This window comes from Aspergillus piperis, assembly GCF_003184755.1.
Source record: "Aspergillus piperis CBS 112811 unplaced genomic scaffold BO85scaffold_2, whole genome shotgun sequence".
Lineage (NCBI taxonomy): Eukaryota > Fungi > Ascomycota > Eurotiomycetes > Eurotiales > Aspergillaceae > Aspergillus > Aspergillus piperis.
In genome coordinates, this window is record NW_020291592.1 from 2,986,578 (window position 1) to 3,008,233 (window position 21,656).

General features: G+C 49.8%; 4 protein-coding genes across 4 annotated transcripts; 3 read left to right on the forward strand and 1 right to left on the reverse strand.

Annotated features, from left to right (window-relative positions):
- Positions 1 to 1,210: 1,210 nt before the first annotated feature.
- BO85DRAFT_445876 (protein HGH1) lies at positions 1,211 to 3,145 on the forward strand. Its single transcript, XM_025659372.1, has 5 exons — positions 1,211 to 1,431; positions 1,509 to 1,554; positions 1,670 to 1,773; positions 1,850 to 1,963; positions 2,021 to 3,145. The coding sequence occupies exons 1-5, from the start codon at positions 1,411 to 1,413 to the stop codon at positions 2,810 to 2,812; spliced, it is 1,077 nt and encodes a 358-aa protein (XP_025520373.1). The 5' UTR covers positions 1,211 to 1,410; the 3' UTR covers positions 2,813 to 3,145.
- A 302-nt stretch (positions 3,146 to 3,447) lies between these two features.
- On the forward strand, positions 3,448 to 6,280 carry BO85DRAFT_390053 (transcription factor IIF subunit TFG1). The gene is made up of 4 exons (XM_025656757.1): positions 3,448 to 4,988; positions 5,065 to 5,358; positions 5,412 to 5,655; positions 5,723 to 6,280. The coding sequence occupies exons 1-4, from the start codon at positions 3,642 to 3,644 to the stop codon at positions 5,962 to 5,964; spliced, it is 2,127 nt and encodes a 708-aa protein (XP_025520374.1). The 5' UTR covers positions 3,448 to 3,641; the 3' UTR covers positions 5,965 to 6,280.
- A 322-nt stretch (positions 6,281 to 6,602) lies between these two features.
- On the reverse strand, positions 6,603 to 12,928 carry BO85DRAFT_484459 (tetrafunctional fatty acid synthase subunit FAS1; the record flags this gene model as incomplete). Its single annotated transcript, XM_025663240.1, has 2 exons — positions 6,603 to 7,076; positions 7,136 to 12,928. 2 exons carry the CDS (start codon positions 12,926 to 12,928, stop codon positions 6,603 to 6,605), a joined length of 6,267 nt encoding a protein of 2,088 aa, XP_025520375.1.
- Positions 12,929 to 15,358: 2,430 nt separating this feature from the next.
- On the forward strand, positions 15,359 to 21,648 carry BO85DRAFT_136828 (trifunctional fatty acid synthase subunit FAS2). Its single transcript, XM_025654038.1, has 3 exons — positions 15,359 to 16,111; positions 16,185 to 21,133; positions 21,193 to 21,648. The coding sequence occupies exons 1-3, from the start codon at positions 15,583 to 15,585 to the stop codon at positions 21,301 to 21,303; spliced, it is 5,589 nt and encodes a 1,862-aa protein (XP_025520376.1). The 5' UTR covers positions 15,359 to 15,582; the 3' UTR covers positions 21,304 to 21,648.
- The last annotated feature ends 8 nt before the right edge of the window (positions 21,649 to 21,656 follow it).

The window sequence follows — 21,656 nt, forward strand, 5'->3', positions numbered from 1 at the left end:
ACCACCAACAGATACTGCACCATCGGAAATAGCATGGACAGGCTGGAAAGATATTTGCACAACATTTGGCATTGATATCACCAGACAGGTAGGTATTTGTCGCATGAGAGTGCTGAGCATGATGCTATTGTCCTAGACATTCCCCGCATTCAGGGCAAAGGCCCACTATCCAGGCCAGTAAAAGGGGTACCTGGTGTTGATGTGGCAAGGGACCGAGATGAAAAACTTTGGGATGACTTCCCTTTCATCGTACCAGACATGGCAGACTACTGGATTAACGGGTTCGTGACAATGTCTAGGACCTAGCGGCTGAACTTGACCTCCTTTCTCTCGCTGAAGTGGCCTCAACTCGCGTCTGCAAGGATCAACTCTGCCGGATTGCCGCCTTCCTGCTCCGCGTTACTTTGGAGGAAGAAATAGATCACCGCCCCATTAACAGGACAGACGAAGAAGACCCATTGCGCACGATGAAGTGGGTTTCAATGGCAGACTTGCTGCCCTCTGCCTACGCGTGGTTTAACGGGCTGGCGGAAAACTTGTCTAATTGGCGAATATCTCGTGAAACGATAGCCCGAGTTTGATTAGGCGCGGTGGCTGGCAATTCAATGAATGGCAAATAGCACAGCAGCCGCAGCCCGGCTTTACTCCTTGGAGGTGATTGTTCTGGCCTGAAGAAGTCGTTGAGGCCACACGGGAATGAAGGCGAGGAAGACGAGAAGGAGAAGGAAGGCGAAGAGGCCGGCATCAATGAGAAAGTGGACAAAGCGAGTGCGGTGGGTAAGGACTCTGTTTTGGATTGCTCCCTTCCATGTTGTATTGACTCACCCTTGCAACTCCCCCTTGCCTTGATGCTGTCGCAGCTCCCTAGAGCGTCAATAGTACATTGTGCGTCTTCTTGTAAGTCCGCATGCGCACAATCATGCTAAATTCGATAACACATTTTTATGGCCCTAGGGCTCTCAGTCCTTAATTGATCAAATGGTGACAATAGGGTTGACTTCTGTCTCTGTGACAACCATATAATTTTGTATACATCGCGGGCACGCAACTCGGAAGAGAGGGGTCACCGCCCAGCCCAGTATTAGAAGGTCCTCCTCTCAATCACGAGCAGTGTCTAATACCGCGCGTTTATTTTACCGAAATCCAGTAGTCTGTCTTGATACTTATACATAGAAACTTCACATGAATGTAGTATCTCAAGCCAGATTGAACAGGAGGAACCTACTATGGCTGGATGGCTACCCAATCGAGTGGGCGGTACCGAAGTCTGAAATAGTTGACCCCCACCAGCCGGCGGGGAAAAGAAGACGTAGAAAAGGAAGAGAAAGCACATATTACATTGATTTCAGCGTGTGCAAATTGTCGCCTCTTTTACCTCTTCCATCAGTTTGAAGTTGAGAACCCTTTAACATGCCGACAGAGCTAGAAGAGGTAGGTAGAACCATGCCTTTGACTGAAAGGAAACCCAGGGTCCTCAATTTGGAGACTGATGTATTCGCATCGATCAGCTTGTTGAATTCCTCCACCATGGAAACACCCCGATCAGACAGATTGGTAAGCTACAGATTGCATAGACTTCTGCTTCTTAGACCGCAGATTTCTGCTATCTTCATATCTCGCCATCTTCCGAGGCATACATCAGCGTCATTCTAACTTCTGGTCTTTTCAGCATGCGAAAATCTAGTTGGCTTTTCGGTCTCACAACCAGAACTTTTCAAACGCCACCAGCTTCTACCAGTCCGTGACTTGAAGCTTTTGGTCCGCGACTACACAGTCAGTACTCGGGTCCTTCATTTGTGCCGACAAACATTGATTAAGGCATTCGCTGATCTTCTTCCGACCCCGAAAGCCTATCGCCAAAAATGCGATAACAATACTTATCAACCTTTCGGCCGATGATGAAGTCTTAGCGGCTCTTGCGGAAGACGATGCTTTCGTCGAAACCCTCTTAGTTAAATTGACGGTGAGTTGCCTAATTGATATCAATATCTGCATAGCGGCCTAACACCCAGTTCTACAGAATGTCAAGGAGCCGAATGCGGATGATGTCGCCATGTTGTTCGCCAACCTCGCGAAATCAGAAAAGATGAAAAAATTGCTCGCGCTGAAACGGAAGGTTCCTGAGGGGGTATCCAGTTCTGCTAATGCGATCGATCAGCTGATGGACTGTTTCGTCAAAGGGGCCGAGGGCACCCTTAACAAAAACGCCAATTTCGACTATCTGTCCTATTTGTTTGCCGATCTCTCAAAATATGAGGAAGGGCGGGCCTATTTCACTACAAAGCAAGAGTACGATGATGTTGTGCCGGTGACGAAACTAACCGTGTTCACGGAACACACGAGTGGGATCCGGAGAAAGGGAGTCGCGTCAACTATCAAAAACGTCGCATTTGACCTGCCTTTCCATCCCAAACTCCTGTCTGAAGACGAGGCTGATATTCTTCCCTATATCTTGTTGCCTATCATGGGCGCTGAGGAATATGATGACGAAGAATCTATGGATATGCTGCCAGATCTCCAGCTGCTGCCGCCCGACAAACAAAGAGACAGCGACACTAGTATCATTGTGACACACCTTGAGACTCTGCTGCTGCTCACCACGACGCGTGAGGGACGGGATAAGATGAGGGCCATCAAAGTATATCCTATAATCCGAGAATGTCACCTCCATGTTGATGACGATGCTGTTCGGGAAGCCTGCGATAGGCTAGTTCAGGTTTTGATGCGGGATGAAGAGGGCGAAGAAAAGCCGCATCCCCCTATCGACAGGAATGTATATGATGATGACCAAAAGGTTGAGGAGTTATTCTAAGGATTTGCATTTGAAAGGTGCGCATGTGTTGTGAGGCATTCGGGAGCCCGTACCAATAGACGAGCCTAGTGGCCTTAATACAAAACATCCTAAAAGTCTTTCAATTCATCTTTTCAAAATCTCTCGATAATGAATTGACCTGTAAGCTTGGGCCGTCGTGTATTGTAGTCTAGACCTGTGACGCTGTTGTCAGACTGAAGTCTAGTCAAACTATTTACTTAAAGTAGTTAGACGGATGCATTTGCTCGCATCGTTGCCCATACTATACATTATGTATATATTTACCTATAAATCCAGCCTGCTTGCTCCAGGCAATTCGCATGATATATCAGACTGAAGATAGATCATACCCACAGTCCGCTTTGTATCCAATACTTCAAAGTATTTCTTTGATCTGTCCAGGCCGAGGTAAAAGGTAATTCGCATAATAGTGATAATGTCCAATAGACACCATAAGGGCTGACAACTTGAGTGAGTTTTTGTAAGAATACAATGTAGCCCACAGTGACATTATCTGAGCAGTGGTAACGCCAGACGGAGTATGCCGTTGTACCTTTGTGACGCCACCACCTTTGTCAACAAATGAATGCCCACTTACATAATCACTTTCACTTCAGTCATCTCGCGTCCGCCCGGCTTCACTTCAAGTACTCAACGCCTGAGTAGTTATCTACTCTCGCTCGAGATCTTCATCTTCCACCCGGCACACCGCATGAATCTGACAATCTGAACCTGGCCTTAAGCACAACACTTGCAGCATTCAAGCCAGTTTTCCTCGAAGACTTGCCAAGGCCTTCCCTGACCCCGACAAGTACTACAGAACGTTATTATGACCACACCTACTAATGATCAGGCTCTCAAGACCCCGACGGGGTCGAACGGCCCTCCACCACTGCGCATTCGCCGGCCAAAAGTGGCTGATCCTCTAGTGCGACCCAAGAGGAGACCGGCAATGAGACCACCAGCTCCAACGTCGGCAGCAAATGGCGCATCAAGAATGCCCAACTCCAGACCAGTCACTTCGGGCCAGCTACCAGGGGCTCGCGCTGAGAAAAGCTTGACCCCAAAGAATGATTTCTCGGCAAACGGTTTCAGCGGCCAGTTGTTGTCTGAGTACGTTGATTACCCCATCGTGACTACAAGACGAGCATTGCGCGAAGGCTTGAAGCACCATATCGCCAGGTTCACCTCGAAAAAGTCCGTCGATCCTCGCGACGAAAGTCAGTTTACTCGCCCTGTTAGACTCCAGCGCCGAGATCCACGAGCTCGGCCGAACGACGCGAACGTCGAGAGAGGCCAACCCAATTCGAAACCTGGCTCCGAACAAAGTACCCAGATGGATGAACTTGAACGCGAGGAGTTGGAGGCTAGAAAAGCAGCTCGTGAAAAAGAGCGCGCAGATAATATGGCCCAAATAGCCCCTTCCGTCGGCTCAGCGCCGAAAAGGCATAATGCTCCCAAACAGAAAACTCAGCAAGTGACTAAAACAGACATGACCCCCGAGGAGATTGCTAGGACCCGGATCAAGTATGAGGAGGCCCTTCCGTGGCATTTGGAGGATTTCGACAACAAAAATATCTGGGTAGGAAATTATGAAGCCGCGTTGTCAGAGACTCACGCAGTCTTTGTGCTTGAGAATACAGGGAAGATGAGAATGATACCGGTTGAGAAGTGGTATCGCTTCAGCGCGAAGAATACATTCAAGGCTTTGACCATAGAAGAAGCCGAGAGACTTATGGCTAAGAAGATCAAAGATCCGCGGTGGTTCATGGAGAAACAACAAGAACAAGCTCAACGGAAGGAACTGGAACAATTTGCCAGGCAACAAAAAGTGTACGCTGGTAAACAGGGAACCCCAGGCGGTGTCGAAGGACTAGAAGCGGATGAAATGGACTTCGAAGAGGATAGATTTGCCGATGATGAGGAGCATGATGATCTTTTCAACGAAGATGAGGAAGCCAAGGCCGCTGAAAAGCGAATAAAGCAAGACCAATTGAAAGCCAATGTGTTTGATCTGAAGAACGAAAAGGACTATGAAGAGGAGGAACTTAGAGAGAAAAGAGAAAAGGAAGCCCGTCGAGTGCTTGGAAAGAAAGTACGGAAGGCCCTCCAGAAAAGGGAAAAGAATTATGATTATAGTAGCGGTTCAGATGTGAACCCTTATTCAGATGAGGAGGTACATTTTTCGTCCTTACCCTTTTCATATGTACATTTGTACAGTATTTTTGTTGTGACGATCTGACATTGGACAGAGCTCGGACGACAGTGAAGCCGAACGACAGAAGGAGGAGGAAGAGGGCAAAGCCGAGGAGGACAAGAACAAGAAAGAGCCCTCAAAAGGCAACCTTACTCCATCAGGTCGCTCACGACACGCCGATCCAGCCAAGAAAGGCTCTGCCGCAGCACCTAGAAAGCGACTAGGGTCTCCTTCTGATGCAAGTGGTACAGATACGTCCCGCAAGAAGGGGAAGAGCAAACATCCGTCTTCCCAGCCGACACCTCAGCCACCATCCCGTCCTATGTCTCCAAGCGCGTCATCATTACCCGTACGTTTTACATTCGTTAAACTGCATTTGTTTCGATTATTGACTCCGCCTAGGTCAGCAAAAAGCGTGTTCGGAATGTGTTAGCAGGCGGCGCGGGATCTGCTAGCGATGTTGACGGCGGGGCTGGATCGGGGGGCGAAATGAGTGAGAGTGGAAAGGTTAAGAAACTAAAGCTCAATCCTCCGTCAGTGGCATCACAGAGTGGGACACCGCAGGGCTCAAGGGCCGGCAGTCCGGCTCCCTTGGGCAGCAAGAGCTTCTCTGGCAGTCGTGCTAGCAGTCCGGAATCTTTGAGGGGTAAGTTATATGATTCTATCATTCTGTGCACTACGAATCGATTTACTGAGTGGCTGTACACCTGCAGGTCCAACACGCATTTCAACCCCGGGTCCATCTGGCAGTGCCCAGGGCTTCCCAACACCCGCGGAAATCCATGCTGCTATTCCGCAGTCTGGTATTGGAAGTAGTGATCTGCTTAGAATCTTCCGTCCTCGTATTGGGGAATCCAAAGAGAACCACCGGCGTTTCATAGCAATTGTCAAAGATGTTGGAGTGTACGGGAAAGAAGATAGGCTCCTACGACCTGGTTCACTGAAAGAGACATAAACCGATACATCACTATCATGCAGATCATATGACAGTGTTGTCTCGCACCAACGAACAAAGTGCTTTCGCGAAGCGTGAGCGATCAATGGAAAGACCAGAAAAAGCCTTGCCGTTGCACTGACCTAAAGGAAAATCGCCATGGTTTTTGTAGGGGTTGCTGGACAGTGTACAGCTAGCTATAGGGCACAAGAGACAAAGGCGCCACCGGTGTATCTAATCTTAATTCGATAATCTACATAAGTTGAATGCCCTTCGTACCTGTCAAGGCAAAGTGATTTTTTAGGCACGATCGTTGTCAAAGTCTTCGTAATTGTAGCGAAAGAGGCAGCGTCAATCCAGCATCGAGCGAATCGACTTGTGCGTAGAATAATGTTGCAAGTAGTAACAAATGCATATGAGCAGTTTGAAATCACCTCAAATCGTAATAGAGTATGTGAAGAAATTTTATCTCTTATTCTCATTCGCACCGTAACAGTTGATTGATACGACTATATTCCTACATCAATCGCCAAGGGTCTGACATATTGAACAGTGATATTAGGGGCAATTTCGAAACACCAGCGCTAGAACAAGACTGAGATTTAGAAACAAACGAACAACAACAGAACTCCTATATATATTGGTAAATGAATCTACCCCTAGGCATCAGCCACTCCAGTGTTGCGTTCACCATCCTCATATTTCTCCCAGTTGGCTAGGATATGCGCGATTCTTGGAGAGTTGGTGAGTCTGTAAACATCCTCGAAGTACTCCTTGGTGATCTCGAACGGTCTTGCTGTGACGTTCGGGATATATTTGCCGATCAGTTTACTTGGGTCAATAGTAGTCTTGTTGATCTTCTTGAGCAAGAAAGAGCGGAAGGGCTTGACACCAGAGCGAAGGAAGGTGCTGTGGAAGGGCACATCAATGCCTCGGAGAGGAATGGTGGCGAAGCCGCGCTCGAGAGCAATAGGCTTAGGCTTCGACTCTGTCTGCTTGACACACTCTTGGATAATATTGACAAGGTGCGCCTTGACGTCGTCCAAAGACATGCTCTGCATAAGTGCAGGGATGTCAATGTTCTGAGCCTTGAGATAGTTGAGCAGGTTCGTGAGACAGTCGAGTGCCCGAAGCTACAAAGAAGTTAGAACAGAACGCACGATAAGTTGTAGATATAGGGGGAAAGACTCACATCACCGGCAGCAACATATTGCATGTTGGCGACATTGTAGTTGACAATCTCCAGGAGCCAGCCAGTCTCCTCAGAGATGTTCTCCACCACATATTGCAAGGCTTGTTCGTTGAACGTCTTGGAGATTCGGCTCGGGTTGACAGCACACATAGAGTAGTTAGAGCGACCTTGCTCGTCTCGCTCAACAGCAACCTGCATCGTCAAGCCACGATAGAAAACAACAGAGACCAAGCTTTCAATGGGCATGACATCGGCAAGTGCGGCGAGAGCCGAATACTCACCCAGCGAGTGACCTGCAAAGCTGCTATCTCTTTGAACGAGACCCTTGGAACGCATGTCCTCGAAACTTGCCTTCTCCATCAAAGTCAGAGCCGGCTGAGTGAACTGAGTTGCGGAAAGCAGGCCAGAGGGTGAACGGTAAGTGTAAGACGCGGTATCCTCATCGATCTCCTTGAAGATCTTCTCAGACTTGATGGATCCATCTGCGTTGACGGTTTCAAAGGTCATCGACATGTAATTCTGCCGAATAGCTTTACCACGAGGACCACCAAAGTAGACAGTCAGCTCCTTGGGGTTGTTCTTCACAATGTCGATGATTGAGAGACCGTAGTTCTCTATGAAATGGCGGTCTGCACGATCCCAAACCTCTTTGGCAACTGGGCTGTTGGCGTACAATTCCATACCCATTCCCTGCTCCTGGGATCCCTGGCCGGTGAAGACGTACGACGTGACAGGTTGCTCTACTTCAGCCTCACCAAGGAGAACCTTATCTTCAGTGTCTTTGTTGATGACCTCGACCTTGATGATCTTACGACCAGCGATCATACCAACATGCTGTAACTTAACGGCGATGACATCATTGGGCAAGACCATGCCAACCAGGGACACATGGAAGCCTCGAACGCGGCCAATGTTGTTTTCGGCCGCCCACGTCTCAACATAGCTGCGGACGGCAGCACTCGAGTACATCCCGTGAGTGATAGTACCGGGCAAGTTGGCGTAGCTGGAGAAGACTCGAGATACATGGATGGGGTTGTAGTCGCCAGAGACACGAGCGTATGTTTCGTTGGACGCAGGAGCGCGCAATTCCAAGGCAGTCTTGCCGCTGAGAGGGATGGGGTTCTCAAAGTAGACCGGTTGTTCAATAGACGTTCCGTTGCGCTGAAGGTAGTCGATCACGGGGTTTCCGTGAGAAGTACCGGCTTCATAGTCCACAGACGCCACTTGGATAATCTCCTTAGTGGGGAGCTCGAGGAGTACTTGACCAATTGTCTGGACGTGGCTGAATACAGACTTGTTCTTGAAACGGATCAGACTTTGAAGACGGAAAGTCAAGGTCTGACCCAACAGCTCAACATCAGGGCCGTCCATACGGAACCATTCCTTCGAGCGAAGGATCGCAACATCCCGACTGGAAGCGAGATGAACCTGCATAGGCACTTCGTCCTTGCGCTGGAAGGTGTTTTCGTAGTCCAGATAGGCTCCACGGTACAAGAATTGACTGGTGACGTGCATGATAGGCTGACCATCTCTTTCAATTGTACCGCAGACTTCAACCATCTTACCAGATTCCTGGTTAATGACAGCGTTGATCTGAGCAGTAGTGTCCAGAACATCTCCGACCTTGAGAGGCTGAGCTCCAGGGACCATCTTGAACCCATTGGAAAGGTGAACCAGCTTTAAGAGATCACCATCGATGGTGCGTGGGAAAATAGGCTTAGTGATTGCCTGCCAACCAGCAACAATGGCAAAGTCCATGGGAGCATAGACCTCTTTACCGGGACGGTCGACAAAGGCTTCGCCAGTGTTACCGACTGCATGAACGAAATCAGCAACGGCTTGGGACGTGATAGTGGTACGCCCGCCGCTGAAAGTGGCAGTGGTGGGCGTATCAAACGGAACATCCTTGTTGCCAAACCACACACGGTAGTAGAACTCCTTGATGCGGTCATTGCGGCCGTCCATGACCTCACGGATGGGAGCGTAGCCTGCCTCAGGATGATATGTGAACAAGAAAGTTAAAGGCACAACGCCGGCCTCGGCCGTTCGTCCTTCATACATAGTAAAGCTAATTTGACTCTGTTCGTTCATCTTCACCTCGACTGTCTTGACAAGCTTGCCAGACTGATAAGGTTCTCTCACAATGATAGTCGTCTTCGAAGGATCATCCGGGAAAGAAACTTCAACATACATACCCGGAACGGGCGCAACAATCCGTTTCATCGGGTTAGTCTGGAAACGATGGCCTTGGACAAATACATCGGCCAGGAACATGGCATGCCGCCAGGAATATGACGGTCCAGCAAGGAGACGCAACCAACGGTCCAGATCCGGCAGGTCAGCGGTAGGGGAGGACGACAAGCGGTAGGCGACCTTGTTAGCGTCTTCCGAGATGGTGAGGCCGTCGATGTCCGAATCATCAACATCCTGCTGGAAACGACCTCCGAAGTATTCAATAACAGGCACTCCGCTGTTATCGCCGCCGTAGACATCCTTGGTCAAGCTTTCAATATGACCCTGATGAATACCATTCAGGATGTCCGCAACTGGCTCGTCAATAATGTTCGAGAACTTGGCAGCCATCGGACCCTGCAGGATACATGTTCTACCAACGTCCTGACCAACAACCGCCTCAAGGTCTTCGCTTTGCCACAGGGAGTCCTTCTTGAACCAGTACTCGAAGTTCTCGTCCAGAGAGGGGACGAACGGCACTGGCTTTTGACCGCGCCGCTGGCAGAGCAATAGGAAGTGCTGGACATCTTGGGCGTTGATCAACTGAGTTGCCGCTTCCGGATAGGAAGCCAGGATGTTGTCAATGGCCGGGTACGGTGTGTTGAGCTCCGAGTAGTTTTGAAGCAGAGACGGTTGACCCTCAGTAGTGGTGAATCGTTCTTCAACTCGACGGATAAAATCGCCGGTCAGCTTCTTCAACGATTCATCAATCCATCTACTCTCATGCTTGACATACATGAGGTCCACCATGCGGTGAACCACTTCGGTGTAAGTCATGTCTTCCAAGTCGACTGTCTCTCCGGCAGCGTTGCGACCGAACCAAACCTTCTGGAAGTCGTCGTTGAGCTTTTGGATGATGTAGTTCCGAAGCTTCTTGAGCTCGGGGACACGCTTTGCCTTGTCAAGCTTGAAGATCTTCTGGTCCATTTCGTGCCAGAAGAGAACACCTCGAGTGGCCAACTTGTGAATAGGCTCACCCATCTCCGAAAGTACGGTGACGACACCACCTGCCGAGCCCTTGTAAGTCTTCTCCCAGTCCTTGTCGTCGAGACCCGGAGCCTCGGCGATGGCCTTCTTGGCGTTCTTGGATGTATGCGCTTCTTTGGAGATCATCATGCGACTGCCGAACAGGCATCCATCGAAAGGCATAGGCGGGTAACCGAAGCCAGAAGACCAGGTACCAGACAGGTAGGGATAGGTATCTTCCGAGCCGCCGAAACCACTGCCGGCAACCAGAACGATATTCTCGCAGCGCCTAATGCGGCTATACATCTGCAAAATTGGCTGGTGGAAATCTTCGAAGGAGTGATGTCCACCACCACGTCCACCAGTCCATTGCAGGATGATAGGGAACTTCGGATTAGCCTTTGCGATATTGATGACTTGCTGAATCGCATCGACAGAGCCCGGCTTGAAGGCGATGTGCTTGATACCCAGCGTTTCAATGTATTCGTTGGCCACCTCGATAGACGGCACACCGGCACCGATGGTCAAACCTTCAATTGGCACACCCTCAGCCCTCAGCCTGCCAATCAGGGGAATCTGCCAAGCCATAGCCCGGGGGTTAACATAGATCAGGTTGATTGTTATACCACGACCAGGGGGGATCGCCTTTTCAATCTTGTTGACGGCCTCGGTCATTGATTTGGAATTGTAATAACCACCACCAGCAAGTTCAATGTGATAGCCAGCGTTCATGGTCGCGGCAACAAAATCCCATGGAACAGTGGTTGGCGTCATTCCAGCAACCATGATGGGAGGGATGCCTAGCAGTCGACTCATCTTGGTATCAACGAAGGTTTGCCCCACTGCGTTCTTCACGAGACGCGGTCCATATTCCTTAACCCAGTCAATGGCATACTGGACGGAGTGTTCATCGCGATCGAAGAGCTCAGGCTTGTAGCCAACTTCGGCGTTGGTGCCATCCATAGCCCCAGCAAGAACCACGCGGACACCGGTACCATCCTTGTTGCGGTTTGTAAGAACTCCAAGACCGGAGATGCCACCAGGTCCAAAGTCAACGATATGTGTGGCCCCTGAGAAGACAGTTGCCTGCTCCCAATTAACGGCATCGTGAGTGATCATTCGAACCAGGGCGGGAACAACATTAGCTTCACCGGACTTGCTCAGATCACTGCCAGACTTCGTATCGAAAACCGGGATTGCGAGGGACCCGGCAGGGATCTCGATGTCTTCAAGATCTTCCAGAATCCGGTCATATGCCGGGTACAAGTACTGGCTGTGGAACGGAGCGGTGATAGGAAGGAAGCGGTTAACGAAGCGAACTTTACGTTGTGTGTAGGGCACCCGGTTTTGGTCCAAACCTGTCGGAGCCTTGACCTTGCGCAGGCGCAAGTTGAGACCGTAAAGAGAGAGGGGCGGTCCAGTGACAACGAAATTCCGAGCACTGTTGACAAGCGAAATGGAGATATGGCGATCCTCGGGAAGATGCTGGTTCGTAGTGTCAATATGTTCCTGAACGGCAGATCTTGGGAGGTCTCGGATAGACAACATAGGCGTAGGCGTGCCTTCTCCGTTTTCGATCGAATCCTGGAGGACAGACGGGGCAATGGAAGTGCGGGGGTAGGCCTGTTGACTACGGAGACCAATCCAGAAAAGCATCGTCAAGGCATTCTTGGCGGCCTTGTCGAAACTCTCCCAAGTAGAGGCAGAGGCAATTGCAGCAGCTGTTACGACGCCCTGGGAATGGCCAGTGGTTCCACTGAACCTTTCCAGAAGCTCACCGGGCGTTTTGCCCAAGACCTTGCAGGTCACAACAAAGTGCGCCAGCTGAACCAATCCGATCAACGGCAAGCTCACCGGGGCCGACACAAGGTAGTCGGTGTCGGGCTGGGAGTCACGATCCTGAAGCCATTGCATGATATCCAATCCCTTGGAATAGAGCTTGCTGGCTTCGGGCTCATGAGAGAGACTCTGCAGCAATTCCGCGGACGAAGTGATAAGATCGTCGACGAAGGAAGGGTAAGTGGTGTAGATTTCTCTCAGCTCATCAAAGTACTCTTCGATATTCCCTTGTCCTCCGAAAACCGAGTAGATGCTCGCCTTCTCGTCCGAGGCAGCTCGGAACAATGCGGAGTCGTAGGGCTTAAGAGGGCGACCAACTGCTGTTCTCCCAGCATAGTAAGCCTGAACGACGGTAACCTTCTTGGAGGTAATGCCGGGTAGGCTGGCAGCAACAGCATGGACGTCATTGCCCCTCATAAAGGCGCGTTCAAACTCGTTCAGAGCCAGCTTCAGAACCTCCACATAAGTTCCACTCGCATCATCCTCGCCTTCTTCAACTTCATGTGCAACATGTCCGATGTATCTAGCCACCAGTTCCGGAACTGAGGAAGGCTCATCATCCTGAGCAAGCTCGTCCGTCGGCTGTGGTAAAGAAGCTGTAAAGGTATCCTTCAATTGCGACGCATGGAAATGAAGGGAGGTCGGCACAAGGAAGGAAAATTCGAGTGACCCATGTGTGAGAATAAGGGGCCTCAACGATTGTGACGAGCGAGGGGTATTAATGCCCGTCTGGGGGCCAGTGGACGTTCCGTACATCTCGTGGTCTCGTGTATGTCTCTATTGGTTTGGTCTGAAATAACGCAATTGAAAGCCAAGCAATGGCGAAGGTATTATCAACAAGGATATATCGAGAGACTCTGTTATGTATAAGCGTTATGCAAGACCCTAGAAATTTTCGAGGAAGGAATGATGTTGCAATGGCAAGGCTCTGAATGATGGGGTAGGAAAGGCACTTGCGGGGAAGAAATCCGGAACGAAAACACTTAAATTTTTTCTTTCTTTCCCAAGGATGGGAGTGCAAGAAGTTGAGTGAAGGTTATGAACAATTGAATCAACTGTTCCCGGGGTATCCTACCTAATTCTATCACGGATGGGTCTTTTCTTTCGAACAATACTTGATCAAGTCTGGCCGAGTGTCATCGACTGGTCCACCGTCCACCGATGAGAAGATAGCGGTGTAATGAGGTTATGGGCAAGTTTTAGAGGAGGAAAAATATTACAATATGGAAAAAACGGTAAAATAGATATGAAGAACAAAATGAAGAAGGATGACAATAGAAGGGGAAAAAAGGGAGAGAAGGTGAACTGGTACAGACTGGAGTGGACGGGGTGAACCAGACCTTAATTGGTACAAAAAAAAAGCTGTTCACCACATCCAGGCGATATTTTATTATTACACGTGCAGAGATAGGTGTGGCACTCACACAACGCTGCCCACACAACCAAGCAACCACAACCACAACACACTCTGTTGAACCGGCCGAGCGGAGGCAGAATTCCGCCGGCTTGGGCTGGTTGAATGGGAACTGACCGGATTAGGTATGGTGGGCAAGAGGATCTCCCCAAAGGTCCAAAATGGTTGGGCTGGCCCGTAGGGTTGGATATGACAATACCTGACCAGTGACCACCAATGTAGTACCCTCCCACTCTACCCGAGTTAGTCCAGTACTCATAACTACTCCGTCTATCTATCTATCTATATATCCATGCACCGTATTTTCAACTCCTGCCTGCAATGTAGGTACTAAATTGCAATTGTACTTACTGGTTGTAGTAGCATAAAGGTAGCGTACCTACCCGCATTATACATGTATACCTTGCATTTTAAAAAGAAAATCTATAGGAGCTCTGAAAGACCTAGCTACTCCCTCCATCAATGGCCATATATGCGCACCATAGTCTACATCGAGACAGATAATATGCTAAGGCAAAAGTATTAGTCCCTTCATAACTCGTATTTGAGATGTATCTAGCCCCGTTTCTAGCCTGAACGTAGTCGCTTATACTGCTCTCACATTTATTACTTATGCAAGGACGTCTACTGGGAAATGGGGACCCAAGATCGGTTCAACTATAATGGGCCAATCAATGCTACTCGAATGTTATCATAGTAGTACTCACAGAAATTGACGAGTGGCATATAGTCGATCAAAGAAGTACTACTTCCGTGGTACACTGTTGTCAATGATCGCCTAGCTGTCACTGGTTGAGGCATTCCGTTTCATACTTCTTGAAGCCCAGATGTAGATTAGTACTTGCTACACAATTCCCAACCATTACCATCTAATTAACTCTGAGATCTCCAATTTCTAAACTCCTGATAGTATGTATGGTAAAGCTAGAAAATGCTGCTGAGTGACTATACAAAGGCACCAATGATGAACAGGCACTACTTAGTAGAGATAAGTAACTACTAGTATTGTAGAGAGTATACTTTGTATTCATGGAGTGTAGGTATTAGCTAAGTCATTTATTACGCGTGGGTAATGAGAAGAAAAATTACGGAGCCAGGTTAGCTCAACTTATGATTTGGTTTGACTCCAACTTCCATATTTCCGTTTATCATGATTATTATTATTATTATTATTATCACCATCATGGACTCTCATTGGAGGGGAGAAGAAGTTCTACCCTGTTCCATTCCAATTTAATGGCTGTTTCCATGAGTTGTTCCCCAAAACGTCCCTCCTGGAGTACATCCATACTCCGTACTCCGTACCGCACGAAAGTAATCTCCCGCCCCAACACTCACCAAAAGCTTCTAGTCCAAAATCCCATCCACCCATAACTCTGTAAGCCCTCTTCTGTCGGTGCATAGATAGTATCTTCCAATCTCCCTATTTCGTCTAATAGAAATTCATAATTCTACTATTTTATTTTTTTTTATCGTGATTTTTTTTTGTCCCCTATCCCATCCACTTTTCTTTGGGACATCTCGGTCCCAGGGCATCGGCGAATTCTCCCCACCGCCAGTGGCTCCAGGCTGGGGTGAGTACTCTTAATTCCCACCTCTAACAACTTTTTTTCCCTTCCGTTCCAGCATCTTTTTTCCGCTGGCTGGTTGTATGTGCGGTTCAACCAGGAGCCAGAAAACAACTTCTTCTTTCCAAGTAATTATTTCTCTATTTTGCTGACTGATTCTTGTTCAATTAGAACTGAAACTGTTCAACCATCATCACCTTATATTATCAGTTTAATTATATTCTTCTTCTCTTACCCTAAGCCTCATCACTCGATTTCCCTACCGTTGGCCGCTGTTCTTCCTGGATTATCACTCGAGCCGGTTTTTCCAGTCGTATCTTCCCCCCACCAAGTCTGTCGCAATTTCCTGATACTGCGACCGCTATTCTTGAACCGCACCGGGGCTCTTTTCTATACTCTTGCTATTCTATTACCTAGTCTCCTTCAATATGCGGCCCGAAATCGAGCAGGAGCTGGCTCACACTTTGCTGGTTGAACTTCTGGCCTACCAGTTCGCTTCACCGGTGAGATGGATTGAGACCCAGGATGTCATTCTCGCAGAGAAAAGGACAGAGCGAATTGTGGAAATCGGTCCCGCAGACACACTGGGTGGTATGGCGAGACGGACCCTCGCATCAAAATATGAGGCATACGATGCTGCTACTTCCGTGCAGCGTCAAATACTTTGCTACAACAAAGATGCGAAGGAGGTCTATTACGATGTTGATCCCGTGGAGGAAGAAGAAGCGCAACCATCGGCAGAGCCTGCGGCCGGTGCCCCTGCTGCTGCTGCTCCTGCTGCTGCTCCTGCCGCTGCTGCTCCCGCGGCTGCTGCTCCACCTAGTGCCGGCCCTGCAGCAGCAATTGAGGATGCACCGGTTACGGCAGTGGATGTGCTGAGGACTCTGGTCGCGCAGAAGTTGAAGAAGAGCTTGTCGGATGTGCCCTTGAGTAAAGCCATCAAAGATCTGGTTGGAGGTATGTATTTGCCATCTCATCCGCCTCCACATCATTGCAAATGGATATTAATTTGGTTCCCTTTCACTACCAGGTAAATCCACTCTGCAGAATGAAATTTTGGGAGATCTCGGAAAGGAATTCGGTTCGACGCCCGAGAAACCGGAAGACACACCTCTGGACGAGCTAGGCGCATCTATGCAGGCGACATTCAATGGACAACTCGGCAAGCAGTCCTCATCCCTCATTGCTCGCCTAGTCTCATCGAAGATGCCCGGTGGCTTCAACATTACCGCAGTTCGCAAATACCTTGAGACAAGATGGGGTTTGGGATCTGGTCGTCAAGATGGCGTCCTTCTCCTTGCTCTCACTATGGAGCCACCCTCCCGTATTGGCTCCGAGGCTGAGGCCAAGTCATACCTTGATGATGTTGCCAACAAATACGCTGCCAGCGCCGGCATCAGCCTTTCGGCACCGGCAGCTGGTGGTGATAGCGGGGCAGGTGGTGGCGGCATGCTTATGGATCCGGCCGCCATTGATGCCTTGACCAAAGACCAACGGGCATTGTTCAAGCAGCAGCTGGAGATAATTGCGCGTTATTTGAAGATGGATCTACGCGCCGGTCAAAAGGCTTACATCACTTCTCAGGAGTCTCAGAAAACATTGCAGGCCCAGCTGGACCTTTGGCAGGCCGAGCATGGCGATTTCTATGCTTCTGGTATCGAGCCGGCTTTCGATGCCCTGAAAGCACGCGTGTATGATTCTTCTTGGAACTGGGCCCGCCAGGATGCTCTGAGCATGTACTACGACATCATTTTCGGCAGGCTCAAGGTCGTAGATCGTGAGATTGTGAGCCAGTGCATTCGCATCATGAACCGTTCAAACCCACTGCTTCTTGAGTTCATGCAGTACCACATTGACAACTGCCCCACTGATCGGGGTGAGACTTATCAGTTGGCCAAGGAACTTGGTGAGCAACTCATCGAAAACTGCAAGGAAGTCTTGGGTGTCGCCCCTGTGTACAAGGATGTCGCTGTGCCCACCGGACCCCAGACTACTGTCGATGCCAGAGGAAACATTGGGTACAAGGAGGTTCCCCGGGCTAGCGCTCGCAAGTTGGAACACTACGTGAAGCAAATGGCGGAGGGAGGCCCTATCTCCGAGTACAGCAACCGCACGAAGGTCCAGAATGATCTCCGCAGTGTCTACAAGTTGATCCGCAGACAACATCGCTTGTCCAAGTCATCGCAACTTCAGTTCAATGCGCTCTACAAGGAAGTTATTCGTGCTCTCAGCATGAATGAGAACCAGATCATGCCCCAAGAGAACGGTTCTGGCAAGAAGACCGGCAGGAATGGTGTCAAGCGCAACGGCAGCCCCCGCGCAGGTAAAGTGGAGACCATTCCCTTCTTGCATCTCAAGAAGAAGTCCGAACACGGCTGGGATTACAGCAAGAAACTCACCGGTGTTTACCTGGACGTATTGGAATCTGCTGCACGGTCAGGTCTCACCTTCCAAGGCAAGAACGTCTTGATGACAGGCGCAGGTGCAGGTTCCATTGGAGCGGAAGTGCTGCAAGGCCTGATTAGTGGTGGCGCCAAGGTGGTTGTCACGACAAGCCGATACTCTCGTGAGGTCACTGAGTACTACCAAGCCATGTATGCCCGCTATGGTAGCCGTGGCTCTCAGCTTGTTGTGGTGCCTTTCAACCAAGGTAGCAAGCAAGATGTGGAAGCACTTGTCGACTATATCTACGACGCAAAGAAGGGTCTCGGCTGGGATTTGGACTTCGTTGTTCCATTTGCCGCCATTCCTGAGAATGGACGTGAAATTGACTCGATTGACTCGAAGTCTGAACTGGCTCACCGCATCATGTTGACAAACCTCTTGCGACTTTTGGGTTGCATCAAGACACAGAAGCAGAGCAACGGTTTTGAAACCCGTCCCGCTCAAGTCATCCTCCCCTTGTCTCCTAACCATGGTACTTTCGGAAACGATGGTCTGTACTCTGAGTCTAAGCTGGCTTTGGAAACCCTCTTCAACCGCTGGTATTCGGAGAACTGGAACAACTACCTGACCATTTGTGGTGCTGTGATTGGATGGACTCGGGGTACAGGTCTCATGAGCGGCAACAACATGGTTGCCGAAGGTGTTGAGAAGCTCGGTGTCCGTACCTTTTCCCAGCAAGAGATGGCCTTCAACTTGCTTGGTCTCATGGCGCCTGCGATCGTCAACCTGTGTCAGCTCGACCCTGTCTGGGCCGACCTTAATGGTGGTCTCCAATTCATTCCTGACCTGAAGGACCTCATGACCAAGCTTCGCACGGAAATCATGGAGACAAGTGATGTTCGCCAGGCAGTCATCAAAGAGACTGCAATCGAAAACAAGATCGTCAATGGAGAGGATAGTGAGGTCCTCTATAAACGGGTGATCGCTGAGCCCCGTGCCAACATCAAGTTCCAGTTCCCTAATCTGCCTAACTGGGAGGAGGATGTGAAGCCACTTAACGACAACCTGAAAGGCATGGTCAACCTGGACAAGGTCGTGGTGGTCACCGGATTTTCGGAGGTCGGACCCTGGGGTAACTCTCGCACACGCTGGGAGATGGAGGCTTACGGCAAATTCTCCCTTGAAGGATGTGTGGAGATGGCATGGATCATGGGTCTTATCAAGCACCACAACGGTCCACTGAAGGGTAAGGCCTATTCAGGATGGGTCGATGCGAAGTCTGGGGAGCCCGTGGATGATAAGGATGTGAAGCCGAAGTACGAGAAGTTCATCCTTGAACATTCTGGTATTCGGCTTATCGAGCCCGAATTGTTCAAGGGCTATGACCCCAAGAAGAAGCAGCTGCTCCAGGAAATTGTCATCCAGGAGGACTTGGATCCGTTTGAAGCTTCGAAAGAGACCGCAGAGGAATTCAAGCGTGAGCATGGCGAAAAGGTGGAGATCTTTGAATTGCCAGAGTCCGGCGAGTACACTGTGCGTCTGAAGAAGGGAGCCACTCTCTTGATCCCGAAGGCCCTTCAGTTCGACCGCCTTGTTGCTGGCCAGATCCCTACTGGCTGGGATGCTAAGAGATACGGTATCCCTGACGATATCATCGAACAAGTGGACCCAGTCACGTTGTTCGTCCTTGTCTGCACTGCTGAGTCTATGCTTTCAGCTGGTATTACCGATCCGTATGAATTCTACAAGTACGTCCACCTGTCTGAGGTCGGAAACTGCATCGGCTCGGGTATCGGTGGTACCCACGCGTTGCGGGGAATGTACAAGGACCGCTACCTGGACAAGCCTCTTCAAAAGGACATTCTGCAGGAATCTTTCATCAACACTATGAGTGCCTGGGTTAACATGCTTCTCTTGTCCTCAACTGGCCCGATCAAGACTCCAGTCGGAGCTTGCGCCACTGCGGTCGAATCCGTTGACATTGGTTACGAGACGATCGTGGAAGGAAAGGCTCGTGTCTGCTTTGTTGGAGGATTCGACGATTTCCAGGAAGAAGGATCCTATGAATTCGCCAACATGAAGGCGACCAGCAATGCCGAAGATGAGTTTGCCCATGGTCGCACCCCGCAAGAAATGTCGCGGCCTACCACTACCACTCGTGCTGGATTCATGGAGTCTCAGGGTTGCGGTATGCAACTCATTATGAGTGCCCAGCTTGCTCTGGACATGGGTGTACCGATCTATGGTATCATTGCGCTGACCACCACGGCTACCGACAAGATTGGTCGCTCTGTTCCCGCACCCGGTCAAGGAGTTCTCACCACCGCGCGTGAGAACCCTGGCAAGTTCCCATCTCCTTTGCTGGACATCAAGTACCGTCGCCGTCAGCTTGACCTGCGTAAGAAGCAGATTAAGGAATGGCAAGAATCCGAGTTGTTGTACCTCCAGGAAGAAGCCGAGGCTATGAAAGCCCAGGCCGCTGATGAATCTTTCGACGTCTCTGGCTACCTTCACGAGCGCGCTCAGCACATTGAACGCGAAGCTATCCGCCAGGAGAAGGATGCCCAGTTCAGCCTTGGAAACAATTTCTGGAAGCAGGATTCACGTATCGCTCCTCTCCGTGGTGCTCTCGCCACCTGGGGTCTGACTGTTGATGATATCGGTGTCGCCTCATTCCACGGTACTTCTACTGTCGCTAATGACAAGAACGAATCGGACGTCATTTGCCAGCAGATGAAGCACCTGGGTCGGAAGAAGGGCAACGCCCTTTTGGGTATCTTCCAGAAATATCTCACTGGACATCCCAAGGGTGCTGCTGGTGCCTGGATGTTCAACGGCTGTCTTCAGGTTCTTGAAAGTGGTCTGGTTCCTGGCAACCGCAACGCTGATAACGTCGACAAGGTGATGGAGAAATTCGACTACATCGTTTACCCAAGCCGCAGCATCCAGACTGACGGTATCAATGCCTTCTCTGTCACTTCATTTGGTTTCGGCCAGAAGGGTGCACAGGTTATTGGTATTCACCCTAAGTACCTCTACGCAACCCTGGATCGGGCACAGTACCAGACCTACAAGGCCAAGGTCGAGGCGAGACAGAAGAAGGCATACCGCTTCTTCCACAACGGCCTCATCAACAACAGCATCTTCGTCGCTAAGGATAAGGCTCCTTACGAAGATGCCCAGCAGAGCAAGGTCTTCCTCAACCCTGATTACCGTGTGGCTGCCGACAAGAAGACCTCGCAACTCAAATTTCCTGCCCAGCCCCCCAAGGCTGATGACAAAGGACTTGAGAGCACAAAGACTATGATCGAGTCGCTGGCTAAGGCTAATGCTTCTGAAGACTCGAAGGTCGGTGTGGATGTGGAGAACATCGAAAGTTTCAATATTGAAAATGAAACCTTCATCGAACGGAATTTCACTGCAAGCGAGCAAGAGTACTGCCAAAAGGCAGCGTCTCCTCGATCATCCTTTGCCGGACGGTGGAGTGCCAAGGAAGCTGTTTTCAAGGCCTTGGGTGTCAGCAGCAAGGGCGCAGGTGCCCCTCTCAAGGACATTGAGATCTCCAGTGACTCAACCGGGGCTCCCGTCGTCAATGTAAGTACTACTTTGTAACTGCCCCGCCGATAGGAAATCCCGACTAACTTGCTATCCAGCTTCACGGTGCTGCAGCTGAAGCTGCCAAGCAGGCTGGCGTCAAACAGGTCAGCGTCAGCATCAGCCACAGTGATACCCAGGCAGTCGCGGTCGCGGTCTCCAAATTTTAATGCGCTTGATGAGGAATAATGGCCTGAATTTATGTCATGTACCTTGAGTGTAATCTATCATGTCTCTTTCCTAGCCTCGTTAGACAGTATTAGATTGTCAATACATAACGTGTTTGATTCCAATGCTTGCTCAAGTGTTCACTTATCATTGTCTCTTCTTCATGTTTATTTGCACTGCTTCGTTCCGATAAGCAAATTAATACGTGGCTTGCTGACCTCACAGCGGACACCTCAACTCTTACTCGGTTGTATTCCCACGGCGACTTAGAAGAGTGTATTGAATCCATAATGGACAAATTCTCAAAGCTTACACGGGTAAACTTCAAGCCTAGTTAAGGTACTATTAAGTAATG